This window comes from Xyrauchen texanus, chromosome 30 (genome assembly GCF_025860055.1).
Source record: "Xyrauchen texanus isolate HMW12.3.18 chromosome 30, RBS_HiC_50CHRs, whole genome shotgun sequence".
In the NCBI taxonomy this organism is placed as follows: domain Eukaryota; kingdom Metazoa; phylum Chordata; class Actinopteri; order Cypriniformes; family Catostomidae; genus Xyrauchen; species Xyrauchen texanus.
The window spans coordinates 16,491,001-16,508,924 of record NC_068305.1 but is presented as its reverse complement, the minus strand read 5'-3'; the positions used below and the strand labels follow the sequence as shown (position 1 = coordinate 16,508,924).

The following is a 17,924-nucleotide window of genomic DNA, read 5'->3' as shown; positions in this document are numbered from 1 at the left end:
ATACTTTATTGTGCATGATGTGCATGATGATGATACATTGTGATTATTTTCCATCAAACAAAATAAAACTGTTGTATAAAAAAAAATACAAATGCAAATTGAATGGGATGAAACATTATCACATTTAAAAGGACTGTCAGTGAGAGTGTGAGCAATGAAATGTGCATAATTACAGGTGAAGTTACTCATAGGACACTGGGTTTGTTCAATTGAGGATATCTATTAGTACTTCTCTGGGTGAGAATACCCATAGCCACCCTGTATGATACATTGAATGTAATTGTGGAAAATTATAGATTCCCCACCTCTCTCTCTCTCCTCTCTCTCTCTCTCTCTCACACACACACACACACACACACCCATCAGTATGACGTTTAGGTCCTCCTTTAAACACGCTAGGTGAGGGTGTTGGAGAAACACGATGAAGGAGTTCTCTAAAGCGTTCCGCCACGATCTCATTATCATTGTCGTCCATCATAAGCATCGAGAACACACATCTCGCCTCAGCTGAATATTTAACAATTTTATAAGCAGCAGGCGACAGCAGCAGATCTCAGGTGACCAGGAATTAAAGTCTTTCTGCGACAATGGCCAGGCGTATATCGCCTGCTGTCGCATTTCTATGTTGTTTTGCATTATCGGTAAGTATTTTCATGTTTTATTATGCTATATGTAGGACCTATCTCTGAAAGTTTGTTCTTAATATAAGTAACTTCGTTTTTGTCTTTCGGCCTTTTACGTATTTAAAAGCATCATTTTGGGGACCGAAACAATCGTTATAACGTGATATTAAAACGGACTGCTGTTTTATTTATAGTACTTTATAATGGATTTACACTTACAGTAGTACAGTTAACTATAGTTACTATGGTATATTTTGGCGGAAACTATGATGACCATGTTACCTTTTGGTAAAGTGCATTTCAGAATAAGCATATCAAGCAAAGTAAATGTAATGCGATTTACTTTACCATTACATTAAATCGCCAATTAGAATTAACAACTGAATCTCTGTATTCACATTTGTATTGCCTTATCATGGATGTGTGTAGTGTAGAGATGTACTTGCCTAGAAAGAGCATGTGCAAACTCTTGTCTTCAAGGGCTTAGTTTTGCCTGTGTTTTGTATGTTTCTCAATTGTGCCCTTTGGCAACATTGCTGTTAATGCTTGTTCTCTTTTTGTAGCAGTTTGATCGTTTTTTGCTTTTGTTTTTAATCATTTGCAAACATGCTGTCTATGTAATCCCATATTACGTACACTCCATACATATTGTGAGTAGGCTATATGAGAGAGAAAGTGTGTTTAATGGAATATTTTGGGATCAATACAAGTTAAGGTCTCAATTTACTAGATTTGTGACATAATGTTAAATACCACTCAAATAAATTCTGAGTTGTGCTTCCTATTCTTTAAGAAAAGAAAAACTCTGGGTTCCAGTGAGGCGCTTACAATGGAAATGAATGGGGCAAATCTGTAAACGTTAATATACTCACTGTTTTAAAAGTGTAGGCACATGACGTCAACAATATGCATTTTAACATTATTTTAGGTTGATAAAATCGCTTACTAACCTTTTCTGTGTAAAGTTATGTACAGTTTTACAATTTTGCTGCCATAACACCATAATGCCGTAACCCTAAAACGTCTGCAATAACCATGATTTAAACAAATTTACAGGTCAATAACACACACGTTTTAACAGAAGAATTATTAATGAGTGCTTTTATTAAATTATAAACTTCACATGTCTGCCTTTAAATCCTCCAAAAATTGGCCACATTCACTTATATTGTAAACGCCTCATTGTAACCTGGATTTTTGCTTTTTTTTTTGGATTATTATTTTATTTATTTTTTTGTGGTAATCTTTTATGCCGCAAATGCTGTAGATTAAGCTTAATTTGGCCAAATGTTTCCTTATCTTTTTAGATTGAGATAGAGAAAATGTGCAGAATATGTCGTGTTTTTCTGTCTTTACAAAAGCTGCATTTCTGTTTCCCTGCAGCATGTGTTTGAGGCTGAAGGCAGATTTCAACACTCTGTGGCCCTCCACAGGCAAAAAAGAGAATGGATCATCCCTCCCCAAATCCTAGAGGAGAATGAAGATTACACCAAGAAAGATTTCATTGCAAAAGTGAGCGAAACTTTCAGCATTAAACGTGTGCAGTTAAAGAGATAATTCATCATTTACTCACCTTAATGCTGTTCAAACCATATGACTTTCTTGCTTCTGCTGAACACAATAGATGTTATGCAGAATGACAGCCTCAGTCACCATTCACTTTTATTGCGTGGACAAAGATGCAATAAAAAGTGAACAGTGATCGAGGCTAATATTCTGCCCTACAGTAAATTATGACAGCATTTTCATTGCTATCTTCATAACTCTCTTCATCTGTATTGAATGTAAAATGTGATAAAAAAAAATAAATAGCAGATGCTGTGTGCTTGAATACATCAGAATTTGAAGATATTCTTAATGCAAGTGTTAAGACATCCTTATTTCTAATTCATTTAGATTCGCTCAGATAAGGATGACTTCCAAGGGAAAAGTGTGAGGTACTCACTAAGGGGTGTTGGAGCAGACCAGGAGCCATTTAACTTATTTGTGGTCAATCCTGAAACTGGACATGTGAGAATAACAGGGATCCTTGACAGAGAGAACATCCATCAGTACAATGTAGGTGCATGATGATTATAATAATGGTGATGATGATAAAGATGGATTTTTCACTAAAGCTTATTGATAATTGTAACAGATCATGCAATTGACCCTTGCTTCACTTTTGTAGCTTTCAGGGAAGGCCACATTCACAGATGGCAGTGTTGCAGAGAATGATATTGGACTACGGATAAAAGTTAGGGATCAGAATGATAATCCTCCCGTCTTTGGTGAAATGGTCGCTGGTTCTGTAGATGAGCTCAGCCCACCAGGTAACTGATCTGACACCTTCCACATAACATAGCAACAGGCCCCAAAGCTAATGCAGTTGTTGCTAATGCAGCTTAAAGGGAAAGTTGTTTGTTTGTTCATTATTTCACCCAAACACGAATATTCTCTCATCATTTGGTCAACCTCATTTTGTTCTTAAGATGTTAGGCAGAATGTTCACCTCAGTCATTCTTTTTCATTGTGTGGAAATAAAGATGCAATGAATGTGAATAGTGACATTCTGCATAACAGTTCCTTATGCATTTCACAGAAGAATGAAATTAATACAGATTTAGAACAACATGAGGGGGAGTAAATTATGAAATCATTGTTATTTTAGGGTGAATCATCACTTTAAGAGAAACATGATTTGATGATTGAATAATAAAGATAATGCCAAGAGCTGCCAAATGTCTATAATTGTTGAACTCTACAGGTACACGAGTGATGAAGATTAATTGCTTTGATGCCGATGAGCCAGGAAATGTCAACTCTCAAATTAAGTATGAGATTGTTGGCCAGGAACCAGATGGGCAACAAATGTTTACAGTTGACAATGAAGGGATACTCTGTGTTAGCAATCCTAACTTGGATAGAGAGGTGAGTGGTCACAATCAGGGTTTATTCATGCAAAAACAAAAACAAAAAAATCTGTCATCATTTACTCACCCTTATGCAATTCTTTCCCCGAATTACCTTCTATCTTCCGTGGAACACAAGAGAAGAACTTTTGAAGAATGGTGAAGACCTTTTTTCCCCTACAATAAAAGGGGAAGTTGACTGAGGCTGTTAGTCCTTGACATTCTGCCCAAGATCTCCTTGTGTGTTCCACGGGATAGAAAAAGTCAGTGAGAGTGAGTGATGACAGAATTTCCATTATTGCATCAACTAGAATGCACTTGAAGTTAAAATGTAATGTAAATGTAAATATAACTATATGTAAGTGAATGAGTTTCTGATATGCAACGTGCTTCATAATATGTGCATAGGTTAGTTGACATGAACTCATTTTGGAAAGTTGACCTGTCCTGCAGTTTGACATGCTATACTCACTTGAAGTGTTAGTTCCCCCAAAATTAAAGTTTTCTCATGATTTACTTACCTTTAAGCCATCCCAAATGTGTATGACTTTCCTTCTTCAGCAGAACCGATGTGAAGCAGAACCAATATTTTTATAAGCAGATTTCAGCTCAGTTTGTCAATACAATGCATATAAATGGGTGTCATGACGCTACTGGCTGTTTGACAGTCCAAAAGTCATATTTAGGCAGCATAAAGTAATCCACACGACTCCAGTTGATGAATTTATGTCTTCTGAAGCAAACCGTTAGGTTGGTACAAGAAACAAATTGATAATTAAAATCGTTGCTTTCACCCAGCACTGTATTTCTGTTTGAAATGAACGAACTCTGTTGTATACAATGTTCATGCTTCCGACTTCTTGCATGAATGCGCCATTGCGCTTATGTCACTGATCCGTCGACTGCTGGCAAGAAAGTTTTAATTTTATCGTTTTAATTTTTACACAAACCTATTTCTGTTTCAGAAGGCATTAATTGCTCGTCTGGAATTGAGTGGATTACTTTTACACTGACTTAATATGCTTAATATACTGAGAGCCTAAATGAATTATTTGTACTTTTCAAATGAACGAGTGAAGGCAAAGCAGTGATTTAAAATGTTAAAAATCATAAAAGAAATGGTGACCAGTTACGGGACATAAGATATATACTTTCCCTTACATATTCATATAAATATTCACTTAAAATCGGAATGTTAATTAAAAGAAAGTCCATCGACACGTTATGCATTATCTACCCAGAGACACCACATGTTAGGCTTTGAAATAGCTAACGCGTCTTTTTAACAGTACTATTTTTTGCATGCACAGTCAAGATGTTCTACCCCACATGGGCGTTTATTTTTCAATGTTTACATGAACAATGCAGGGACGTGTACAGACAAATGACTGTTTTGTTAGCAAACTGAGCAGAATGCACAGTAAATTATTCCACCCTCTTGTTTACACGACATCTCTCCCTGCAGACCAATGATCATTATATTGTGTTAGTCAAAGCCTCTGACCTGAATGGTGCTTCAGGTGGCAATGCCGCCACAGGGACAGTCACCATCAAGATCAATGATGTCAATGATAACGCACCTACATTGGAAGGACCAGTAAGTTAATATCTACAGAGTTTCAGTATGTTGTTGTTGTTGCAAAGTGAATGCATGGAATCTGGTGGTCCTAAATTAGTTAAATGTTCTGTAAAATTAGTAAATGTTTCTTCCATAGTTTGACGGCATTATTGAAGAGAATACCCAGAGTGTGGAAGTGATGAGATTTAAGGCGATTGACCTGGATCTTCAGGAGACAGACAACTGGGTAGCCTTGTGCAGTATTGTTTCTGGCAATGAGGCAGGATACTTTAGCATTCAAACTGACTCCAAGACCAATGAGGCAATCCTGATGCTTGACAAGGTTTGCAATGTGTTTTGTTGCTCTTGGTTTTGTATTTTTCTTTTCAGTTTAAATTGTATTTATATGGCACTTTAGCAATTCAAGGATGGCAAAGGAGGAAGCTGGGATCAGCTTGACAACACATGCAGACATTTATTAATTATAGAACACTTTTCAGTGTCACACACAAAGGGTTTGCTTTTCAGTGGTCCCTGACACACGTTCTGCTTTTCAGCAGACACATTATCACACAAACACACACACACACACACACACACACACACACAAACAGGTAACTTAGTGCGTCCCTCTCTCTCTCGTCTGCCACTGTCTCCTCTCCTTAAATACTCCTGCCGCCCCTCACTGGAAGGCGAGACCGGTGGAAATCATTCACCACTTATCTCCCCGGCCTTGTTCTGCCCAGATGCAGCTTAGCCTCGCCCTGCTCGCCACAGGCACTTTTTTACTATACCTAATGTTCCAAGAACTGTAATTTCAAGAACTGATACAACTTTAAAGGAATAGTTTAACAATTACAACTCTGTCATCGAAGGAGATTTTATGATTATCAAAGGCCATTTGTTCAATACAATGGCAATGGATAGTGCCTCACGTTAAGGCTCAAGTGTATCAAAAAGGTACAGTAGGCCATGCGCAGGGTCATATCCCAAGTTTTCTGAAGAAAGATTTTAGTTGTCTTTTTTTTTTTATTCGAAACAACCTAAAATTAAAAAAATGTTAACAACACAATTTCTTACGTGAACATGCAAGCCACTTTGAACGAGCTCCTCTCATGCGATCATAATTTTTTTTAAAGATTTAAGATTAAGACTAATGCTGGAAGTTTCAGAACTCAAAAAGAGCATTTATTGATACCAAGCTGCCAAAACGACTCGTCCTCCACATTGTGATGTCACACTGTAATAGAGGTTTGCATGTGACCGCCTCCACAAAAACACATCAACACCTACTTTACCTTATCACTTCTGTAGCCCCACCCAGTAGCAGTGAGCAGTGAGATGGTAAGAAGAGAGAGCAGGTCATTTAAGAGCAGAGAGCCAATCATAACAGTTGGTGTTTACTGTCAAGTCTTAAAGGAGAGGTAGAACCAAAACCGAGTGTTTCTGTAAGAAGGTTGAAAGAGGGTGGAAAATGATAATGTTTTACAAATACAAGACAAATTCCAGCCATTTGCCTGAAGTTTGAGTGGAAGTGTCTAATGTCCGTTCTTCTTACAGGCTGTAGATTATGAGGATGTCAAGGGCTTAAACCTTGGCATCGGTGTAGGAAACGTGGCACCGTTCCACCCCTCTGTGACTGGAGGACAACAAGGAATAAATGTGAACTTTGGGGGTGGAGGCGGAGGTGGAGGCGGAGGCGGAGGCGGAGGCGGAGGAGGAGGCGGAGGAGGTGGAGGAGGAGGAGGAGGCGGAGGAGGAGGTGGAGGAGGAGGAGGAGGAGGAGGAGGAGGAGGAGGAGGAGGTGGAGGAGGAGGAGGAGGTGGTGGATCATGGTCAACATCATCATCAGGCGCTCTGGTCTACAATGTGAACATAAAGGTGAAAAACCAGCCAGAGGGGCCCAAGTTCTTTCCCCTAACAAAGGCCATCCCTATCTCAGAGGATGGCAAGACATTTAAAATCAATGAGATCATCGCAAGGTACCCGGCCATTGATACAGACACAGGAAAGGAAGCTACGAATGTATGGTAAGTTTACACAGAAACAGTTCTGTCCAAAGTAAAGAGGAAAAATACATTAATTGCAGATTTCTTTTAATTGTATTGAGACAAATCGGTTCTCTTTTCATTTAGGTATGCTAAAGGATTTGACCCAGATAACTGGCTCACCATTGACGAAAAGACTGGAGCCATTAAACTGAACAAAGCTCCTGACCGCGAGTCCAAGTATCTAGTCAACGGAACTTACATCGCCAAGATTGTCAGCATAACTAAAGGCAAGTTTCATTTGTGAAAGAAGTAATGAGGGAAAAGTGGTTCACTTACTTTTATACATTATCTCAGTGTTTCAAAAGCACTCTGCAAAGGTTGCATAGAAGCTGCATCTGAAGTGTTATTTAGGAGAATTTACACAAAGTTTAAAGGCTGCTCTGATATAGAATTTTGAGCAAGCACAGAGCAGGTTTAACTCGACTCTGTAAAGACACCTTAAATGAACAAAAAAGATCTGCCAGCTCTATAGTAACTTTGTGGTAACTATATTGATTTTATGAGCAGCATTTTAAAATGTTGATAAACACATACATGGGCATATTACTTAGCTGTTATAAATTGCCTACTGACTAAACTATTTAACTTTGTGAAATAGTTATTAATTCTGATTATTAATAATAATAAATGTATTTCATTATTGAACATTGGTGTATTTTTTCATATTGCTATTACCCCCCATTTTATTTTAATTTTTTTCTTTGCTGTGCATCATCCATTCCTAAGAAAATACCTTGCCCATAGTAAGATCATTCTAATATAAGGACTCCTGTGGCTTATTACTTGATTATTAGTGGATTTATTTATTTACAAATTGCTCTTCCTATGTGCCTCATTGTTAAATCTATTTTAAATAGATTTTTAAAAGAGTTAAATATGGTGACAACAGGCAATTGTAGGTACATAATATGTCCTGAAGGTGGCGCCACCCTCACATTCAACATTAGTTACTGTATAACTAGTCCAATGATGTATAAGTATTTAAACATATGCTTACACTTATATATATATATATATATATATATATATATATATATATATATATATGTTTTCTCTTAAAAATATATTATATTTTGTCTTTTTCTTTCATAGATATGCCTTCTAAGACAGCAACAGGCACCATTGCCATACAAGTAGAGGATTTTAATGACCACTGTCCCACATTGTCAAGCAAAGTCCAGACACTGTGCACTGACAAGGATGCTATCTTGGTCACTGCAGTGGATGAAGACGCCCCACCCAATGGAGCTCCATTCACATTCAGTGTCCCAGAAGATACTAAGGGGAAGTGGACAATTGAGCATTTAAATGGTATGTGATGACTAACCACCACAGCTTCTTTGGTCTCCAGTAGACTTCACTGATTGATCGTTTGAATATTTCAGCAACAATATGTTAATGTTACACAATGATACTAGAAAATCAGGTTGGATCATTTTTGTTTTCACATTTAATTAATGCTATTTATAGACAATAATGCGTCTAAACAGGAATTTGTACAGGGTTGGCCTAAATAAATGATCATTGATCATTTATAGAAAACAAAGCACTACCAAACCAGCACTATGAAAGCATAAACCAGCCTGAACCAGCATGGGTATTTTTGCTGGTCTGGTCTTTTTAGCCATTTTGACTCAAATAAAACTTTGTTTTAGGGAATCTGTTTCAAACCACTGTTGGCATTTTCCCATTTGTCAAAAATATGGTCAAATATATGAATACTTACTAGCCAAAGATCTATTTAACAGGATGTTGAACATTTCTGTTCTCTCATCAGATACGACTGCCATCTTTAGGGCCCACGAAAAGCTTTGGCCTGGACAATACGAGCTTCCAGTAATTGTGAAGGACCAGCAGGGGCTTGCATGTCCAGAACCACAGAAGCTGCTCGTAGAAGTATGTACTTGTACAGACCAGGGTGCTTGTGCCAGAATAGGACCAGTTGGAGGGGCTAAGAAGGGCTCCAAGTTTGGACCTGCTGGAATCGGCCTGCTGTTTCTGGGACTCCTTACGTTATTGCGTAAGTGTTTTCCATTCATTCTTCTCCAGTCTCCTAAAGGGGTGATATAATTGTATTTATTATCAGATTTTTCCCTGAGGACCACTTACATTGTTAGTAGCAGTATGTTTTTTCATGCACCAAAAAAAGTAATCATTTAGTTTTTCATGAACATTTTCTGCCCTCTGTTTTTAAGGAATTTAAAGGGCTGTTTTTTGCTACTGTGCCCTTAAGAAATGATCCTTCACATGTGAATGAGCAATAGTGCTCTGCTAAGACATGAGCTGTGGCTTTGCTGTCAAAAACGATTAAAGTCAGACTGAGATTCATGGATCTTGTTAAAAATACACTTCAGCCCCACATTGAGACTTGTATTGTAAATGCGGTCGTGAGTTTGCGTGCGTCAAATTTATTGTCTGATGTACTGCGTGATGTCATAAAATTCTGAAAATTGTAATTTTACAGCTTAGTTTTAATAAATGCTCTTTTTGTGCTAGGAAGTTTTGAGTTGTGAATGTTACAGTAAGTTTTCATAGTACGTCTCTTTTATCTGAAAAGATCATGATGATGTGGCCCCTTTAACTCATCGGATGATTACTCATTACAAACCTCAATTACTCTCGTTGAGCTCAGCGTCAGTGTTTTTAATGTTGGCGTTTTAAAAATCATTCATAGTAAAAAAAAATTGTTGTGTATGCACCTGTTCTGCAGTCAACTTAGTCAAAAAGAATATCAGGCATATAATGTTGATTATAATTTGGTGTTGAAATAAATTAATTTCTCCACTGTTACAGTCATCCCGCTCCTGTTGCTTCTCTGTCAGTGTGGAACAGCTGGAATGGAAGGAGCATTCACAAGTATGCCTTTTGACACTAAAGAGCATCTCATCTCTTACCATACTGAGGGCCAGGGAGAGGACAGGGTAAGAACTTTAGCTCTTTTATTGGATTTACATAAAATTATACATACATACATACAGTAATATGATCTAAATGAAAGGAATAGTTCACCCAAAAAATGAAAAACCTGTCACCATAATGTCGCCCCAATCCAGTAAGTATTCTTTCTTCTGTGCAGCACAAAAGGTACAAAAAACAATGTAATTTCTTCACAGGGTTTATTCACCAAAATGCAAGTGAAAAAGTACTCCTGTCTGTCAAGCTTGAAAAAAGTACAAAAACCACCATAAAACCACAGTAAAAGTAATCATTAAAACTCATCCTCTATATTCCAAGTCTTCTGGAGTTATCCATTTTCACTCTCAAATTAAATCACAACATTAATAAAGCACTTAGATCAAATATATTTTAAATCAATAACATCAAACCTCATTGGTTCTCATCCTATCACATAACCAAAGGTTGTGATGTCATGTCGCACTTTTACTGTGGTTTTATGTGTTTTTTCAAGCTTGAGTCACCATTCATTGACAGTATGACAAATATACCCTGTGAAAACATTTTTAAAGCGTACCGTTTGTCTTCCATGGAAAAAAGGTTTGGAGCGACATTAGAGTGGGTAAACAATAACCGAATTTTCATATTTGGGTGAACTATACCTTTAATCAACATTTTTGTCTTAAGTAAATTAAGGTTTAGATATTTTTATCTAAGAAGCTAAATATCATAAGATACAAAGTCTTGTACTAAGTTTGTTGCAGTTTGTTGGTTTGTGCTTAAAACAAGAAAACTGATGTGAGGTGGGGTAAGAAAAAGAAAAATCTTCTTACCCCTTTTGCAAATAGTTTTTTTCTTGTAAGCATACACCTTGTTGTACTTAGATTTTTCTGAAAATAAAACATAATGGCTAATGTATTTTTGCTTCTCAAGTAAATTCCTCTTGTTTTAAAGATATTTAGACTTTTACTGAAAATAAAAACAAACATACTGAGTAAGAAAATTGTTTTGCAGTGCAGGCACAAAATCTGTTTAAGAAGTTTGTGTTAATGTTTGACATTTCACTCAATATAAATACAAAAAATAATAATTCTCTCTTACAGGACATTCCCATTCTGACCCCTACTGCTGAGGTTGATGGGCGTTACGGCTTTGTGGAACATATGGGTTCAGGTGCTAGCCGTGGTGTGTCTGCTACACGTGGTGGTTCCATGCATGGTCCAGGTTATATGCACAGTGGAGGCTTCCGTGACTCATCTTCCACAACGGTTGGCCATGGCTACAATGAAATGGATAATGGCTATATGAACTCGATCAGGAGGAATGGGACTCATATGTCGAGAGAAATGGGTCGAGATTTTGACGGGATGGCCGTAGCTGATGTGTTCTTGGATGAATACTTTTCACAGGTTTGTAAATGTCTACACATAAACATTACACACACACACACACCCACTCATGTTGGTAGACAAAATGGCTACCAACATGCGGGTTACACCATAATGAACACATATTCAAACATTAATAATATTTTATAATAGAAAAGAAATAGAATATATATATATATATATATATATATATATATATATATATATATATATATATATATATATATATATATATATGCCCTACTCATTTCAAAATTTCTTTATTCATCAATTTCAAATGTATTTTTATTTTTTTACTGTTACTGTTTTTTCTGAATTTCAGAAAAATGTATTTTTAATGTAGAAAAAAAGCCACTCAGTGTGCTTTTAATATTGTTTACATAAAATGTTTATATGTGGAAATACCCAAATATTTGACTACATACCCATCTCGGTACATAACAATATGCAACATTGACTATTTATCTATCCATTAAGTATTTTTTTATTTTTTTATCATGACCTAAATAATATTCCTGGGCAAAGCTTATAAATATGTAAAAACCAACACATTTGCCCAAAGTCCCCACCGCTTTATAAAACAAAATACACCCACTCAACTATAAGTATATACTGTAAAGCAATGTAATGTATTTTCATAATATACAGTAGACTTATATATATTGCTCTCTATGTGTTACAGAAAAGCAGAGGAATGGATGACGGATTTGCGAAGAACGATGCGCATGTGTACGATTATGAGGGGAAGGGCTCTCCTGTTGGCTCTGTAGGCTGCTGCAGCTTGCTCGAAGATAAAAATGACTTAGCATTTCTCAACGACCTTGGGCCGAAGTTCACCACTCTTGCTGAAATATGTGGCGGTACAAATATGCCAAATGTGGAAACCACACCTCTTCCTCCCCTTCCCAATCCTGTTGTGGAGGCTGTGTCTACATCAACCAACATTGTAAACAATGGGAATTTTGCCACTAACAGAGTTGTATCTTCAAACATGGCGAATATGGCTCCCAATGTTGCTTCATCTTCATCTACTCATGTAGAGAACGTGCTAGTCACAGAACACCGCCCTGCAATTATTTCCAATGTGCAGCCAGCTCCAACACTTCTGGTTCAACCGCAGCCAATGTACTACATGGTTGAGCCACAGCACCACACCGTAGTCTTGGCTGAAAGGCCAACCATGGGACACGGACAGAACATGTATGTGCTGAACAACGGCAACATGTCTGAGGGGGTTGTTGTCCAGGGGACCAACACTGCAACGAATACTCTGAATCGAGGTGAGAGAATGGTGGTTCTAGATAGGGTTGGATCTGCTCAAGCTCTTAACACTGGGATGCTGCATACAAGTAATTTGTCTGGATCACAAGTACTGCTGATGGATGGGGGTGCACACAGCGGTCAAGTCCTTCAAGGGACGTTAAAGAGAGGGGTCGCAGGATCTCAGGGTATGATGATCGTGGAAGGACAAGGTGGCCATATGATACATGGGTCCCTTAGAAGAGATATGCCCACTCATGGAGGATCTCAAAGTGTCCTTTATGTAGAGAATAAAGGAGGATCTGGAGTTGTTCAGGGGACTCCTCAAAAGGGTATGACCTCCACTGCAGGGTCAATTCATGGTAACATTGGATCAAGTGGGGCATCTGTCCAACTTAACCGAAAAGCATCTCAAAAAGTTGCTGTTCAAGAGAGAAAGGTTGTGACATCACAAAATATCAAGTAACAATGCAACCCTGTTACTTGTACAGTTCTAAAAGTGTTACAGAGATTTGAAAATTGTAAATCCAGTCTTTTGAAAAACAATTATCTCCAAAATGATAATTGCTTTATGAATGTTGGAGCTCATGCATGCAAATGTTAGAGCACTGTCTTAAACGTAATTGATGCTTGCAAAACTGGTTTTGATGCCCTTGAGCTTTCCTCTGAACAGTACATGTCATATGCAAATGGAGATGTTCTTTTTTATTTTTTGCATATTGGCTGCATGTGAATGTGTTCACCCCAATCGATTGAAGGTGGGATGCTTTTTTTGGTTCCAGAAAATATGTGATAAATGAAGATTCATAAATAACTTTTGGAATCAAGTCAAATACAATGTATTTTTTGGCAAGTCATTAGGCTTTCTAAAAATACCATATATGTGTGATATATTCAGCATTTGTATGCCTTACATTTATATGGTATTTTAAGACTTATTTTGTTTGCTTAGTCACACTGTGGGCAACCCTTGTAATTCATGATAAGAGTAGGTCTAGTTGAAAACTTGTAGTATTCGTTTGAACTGCAGTAGCCTTGAATTACATACAAAGACCAAACTCACATTCCAAGCAATAATGCTGATAAGTATGAAATGAGTGTTCCTTTTTTTTAAAAAATAAATTATATATTTTTTGAAAATGCTTGTATTTAAGAGTACAATAGCTAACACATTTCCTTTCTAGTGCAATAAGTAGGAATTAAATGCTAAAACTCTTAATAGTTGTGGTGTTGGGCTCAAAGACAACTTTTTGTATTGACAGCTGTTCTTATTTGGTAAAAATTGTTGTTTTTCCGTGTATTTGTTTGTTAAAGGGTGTGGGCACTGGGTACCAGCTTTACCAGAAATTGACTTATTAGCTGCATAGGGAAAGTACAATATTACTTTTGAGTATTAGAAATAAGAAGCTTTTTTCAGTGTTCTTTTAATTTGTTGTGCTCAATTACCACAATAAACATATTTCTACTAAAAGGATTGACATATTTTGTAAGGCAGCATAAGGCTGTTTAGATGGGTTTTTTTTTTATTTAATGTTAAGTTTTGTAAATGTTCCGTATGTTTCACTTATTGTGGAAAAAGAAAATCCAAAAGACAATAAAGTTTATTAAAAGCATCTGGTGTACATTTTGCATAAATGTATATGTCTGTGGACACGTCTCAACAAATACTGGAATCTGTAAGATTCCCAAAGCAGGAATTAAAGGGAAACCAGCAACTGCTGAAACAATGTATGGAATGGCAGCATATTACGTTTCAGAGAAAGCCATTGGATCAAACAACCCATACTAACAGTATAAAAACAGTACATATATGATGGCAATACAGTAAGAAAAGGCAGGGCCACACAAACAAAACCTGATGATTCATGTTATTCCAGAGAATGTTTCAAAGAGCATCTGAGATACTTCCGTGGAAGCAAGGAATTCTGAGAGACTTGTTTGTCTAGTGACCTAGAAATAGAGAGACAAATCTTACATGTCTTCTTAAATAAGAGATAAATCCTTGTGTTTATTTCTGTTTAAAATAGATTTCGAATCTCAGATTTTCAACCCCCACTGTATATGTGACAAGAGCAACATGCAACCAAGAACAAGAACTTTAACAAATTAGAAACATTAACTGCTGCAGCATGTTACTCATTTCATCAATTTAATCTAGAGAGCAAAATGCATAAGGTAAATGGAAGTGCAACGTAGTGCAGCGTAGTTCTAGCGGGAAGACTAGCAGCTGTACATCACTTCATTAGCGGGGTAATTCCTAGCCAATCGCATGGAAGCCATTGCTTTATAAGTCTGCTCACAATCTATCACATTGCTGTTTCAGTGCGCTAAAACACAGGCAACTAGACGCGCTTCAACGTCACCAGGCCACGCGTAACCAGTGCAGAGCACTTCTCCGGAAGCCCGCCTTCCCTTTCCAACGACGTCGTCACTTCATATCAACTTCTGCCAACATCAAACCCATGGGGAGTAAACAACCAGCAAACATATCTCATTCACTCAGGAGATCTCTCCCAATCGCATTGCACGACCCGGCGCGGAAGGAGCGCGCAACCCGCGAATCCTGCAAAATCATCCGCTTAGGCAGCAGCCGGCTTCCATCAGAAATAAGCCATTTTCATATCCATCAAATGCATTCAGATCTAGTCATGGGTCTAGATCTTCCGTTGCCATGCAACCTGTTCATCACAAAGTTGCCACGTTGCCTGTTCATCATAACGCATTCGCATCAATATCAAAAGCCAGTATTTCACGTCAACAACGCATTCACTCAGAGTATGGCATACAATCGCGTAATCTCATGAAGGCAACCCGGTCAAGGTTCATTCACTTGTCATTCACAGTCTGCATGCCCGAGCGTTCCCCATCGGAGAATTAAGATAATTATTCAGGCATATCATCATGTACAGTCAACGCTTATCATACGGGCTCTCATTACTTCATTCAGTAAGATTCCCCCATTTTGTTGCCGCCTTCGCCAAAATCACGTAACGGGTGCGTTCCAATCTAATTCATCATCCCTATGCCCTACTCACTAGGAAGACCGAGCCCACGATGTGAGCATTCCGAGGGAGCATCAGTTTCACCCGTCGATGTGCGCCCCTCCTTCCCGAGCACAAACCATGCAAATTACATACCCAATTTAAATGGCTGTACTGGCTCCCCTGGAGTATGGACACAGTTGTAGTATCTTTTGAAAGAAGACACTTTGGGCTTCACTTCTCAAGTTTCAGAATTAATATATGTTGTTATTTTAAAGCAAAAAAAAAAAAAGTTTTGGACTTTGAGATGGGCTCATTCTGTTTAGAAGACTTCATATAAAAGATAATATACAGTTTTACAACAGAATGCTGCTCCGGTTGCATAGTCTGTCGAAGAACGATGAAGTGTAATTCTTCCAGGCGAGATCTCATGTAAACATGGAGAGCATATCAAGATTTATAATTGCGTACAAAAGTGCTACTGGACGTTATAGAATGAATTCTGACCCAAGCAGGCTGAACTGGATTCATCCGGCGATCGCCATTTCATAAGGTATGAAGTCCCGTTTTTGATATTGCATGTTGCCATCCGCACTTCTGGCACAAATAAACAAATTGCTGTTTCTGGAGGACTGTTATCATGCAACAGAGATCGGATATCAACGTCGAACACTTAGACCTTCGAAAAGACATATAATCTGTTATCATTAATCGCATATTCATGCATGCTTATATCAGAATGCAAATCTATTAAACATAAGCAGAGTGACTTCACTCCAGAGCGCAAACAAATACGTATCAACGGGTTAATATAGCCTTCACCAAGCCTTGTGAAAGAATTTACTTCGTTCGGTACAACATTCGATGAGGTTCCCAGAGCGCCACCAAGGCAGCATTTTCTTACTCCAGACATACTTCCATGTTTTCATCGCTAGCACCACTGTTGCGGCGACACCTAGAGGTAGGCTCCGCACCACTTCCCCAATTCTTCAGATTATCTACCACCAGCGTAAGGCATTTTGCTATGATCAGGACATACAGCGAGTAATTCCCATCTCATGGCATACTTTCATTTTATTATCATTCAGGCATCATCAAAGAGCAGAAATTCGTTGGCATGTCTTCACAAATCATTCACTCATCGTGGTCAGACCACTACAGCAACAACTAATCCGAACCAATATGATTGACAGCGTAAATGCCGGAATCCAGCCATACATGTTTAGGCGTGCGTGTATCTGGTCTCCGAAATATGTCAGAGACAATGGTAACTTGGCACAGCAGCCGTCGAATCAGCTATCAAGCACATTCGGAAGGAGATTTGCAAATATTCACAAAATATAAGGTGCGATACTGCGTCTTCAGGTCGTAAAGGTGGGACATGAACAGCCGGAACTGATCCATGCTCGAGAATCACATTCTGAAGATCCCGATTCATATCAACACACATTCACAAAGCAGTCTCGTGCAAGATGATTTGCACAAACATGCACATATTCTTGTATGTTTTGGGGCACACCTCCTTCAAAAACTAAACTGTCCACTGCATCTTCAGGGCTCTATGCCGGGAGTACATGAAGACTCTCATGTTCCTTTTACAGCCAACAACTAAAATCATGAAGCTGAGACATTATTCTTCTCACCCTATTTGCTCCAGCTCGAGGAATAAGAGGGAGGAGAGCGAGAGAGAGGAAGAAGGAAAAAAAAAACCCCACAACGAGCCACGTCTCTAGAATTCTAGACATCACACACATTCTCTAACCATGCAAGCTTCCCCCCTAAAGAAACATGACAGGATCAGGTCTATTTTCACGTCATTCCCTGGTCCGTTTGGGTCTCCTAACGCAATCTCCAGCCCCATCAGTCCACCTCAATTTTGCCATGCTTATCATTCCTCAAGGCCACGCCGCCGTTTTTTCCGCCTCCTCACACTAGCTCATTCCATAGACGGCCTCTCCTACCCACCAATCGATGAATTTCCGGACAACACGCCCCTATTTCTCGGACATGGCTCCCTCCATAGGATTCAGGGGTTGCCGTCTACGGCCATGGTTCACAGGGGAATGGCCAGAATGATACTTTCTTCAATATAGCTTCCTACGCTCCAGACAATCTCTTCGTAAGTATTCCCATTGCTAGATATTTCATAATTGAATGTATTTAACAAATGTTGTCGACCTACAATCCCAGTCTCGATGCGGCTCAGCGGAGGGAAGAAAGAAATGACACCGAGACCCAAGCTTCAAATCCTTCCTTGCCATTCGTACAGCACTTCAT

At 38.3% G+C, this 17,924-nt stretch overlaps 1 protein-coding gene across 1 annotated transcript; it reads left to right on the top strand.

Annotated features, from left to right (window-relative positions):
• Window positions 1-406: 406 nt before the first annotated feature.
• dsg2.1 (desmoglein 2, tandem duplicate 1) lies at window positions 407-14,279 on the top strand. The gene is made up of 14 exons (XM_052097900.1): window positions 407-641; window positions 2,007-2,135; window positions 2,520-2,681; window positions 2,794-2,935; window positions 3,370-3,533; window positions 4,980-5,111; window positions 5,230-5,415; window positions 6,633-7,102; window positions 7,208-7,350; window positions 8,216-8,434; window positions 8,901-9,143; window positions 9,917-10,044; window positions 11,122-11,427; window positions 12,089-14,279. Exons 1-14 carry the CDS (start codon window positions 588-590, stop codon window positions 13,130-13,132), a joined length of 3,522 nt encoding a protein of 1,173 aa, XP_051953860.1. The 5' UTR covers window positions 407-587; the 3' UTR covers window positions 13,133-14,279.
• Window positions 14,280-17,924: the final 3,645 nt, after the last annotated feature.

Excerpts from the sequence above, each read along its gene's own strand:
- dsg2.1 (XM_052097900.1), top strand. The coding sequence starts at position 588 with ATGGCCAGGCGTATATCGCCTGCTGTCGCATTTCTATGTTGTTTTGCA. Across the intron at positions 8,435-8,900 it reads GACAATTGAGCATTTAAATG|ATACGACTGCCATCTTTAGG; the intron begins GTATGTGATGAC and ends TTCTCTCATCAG. Across the intron at positions 10,045-11,121 it reads AGGGCCAGGGAGAGGACAGG|GACATTCCCATTCTGACCCC; the intron begins GTAAGAACTTTA and ends TCTCTCTTACAG.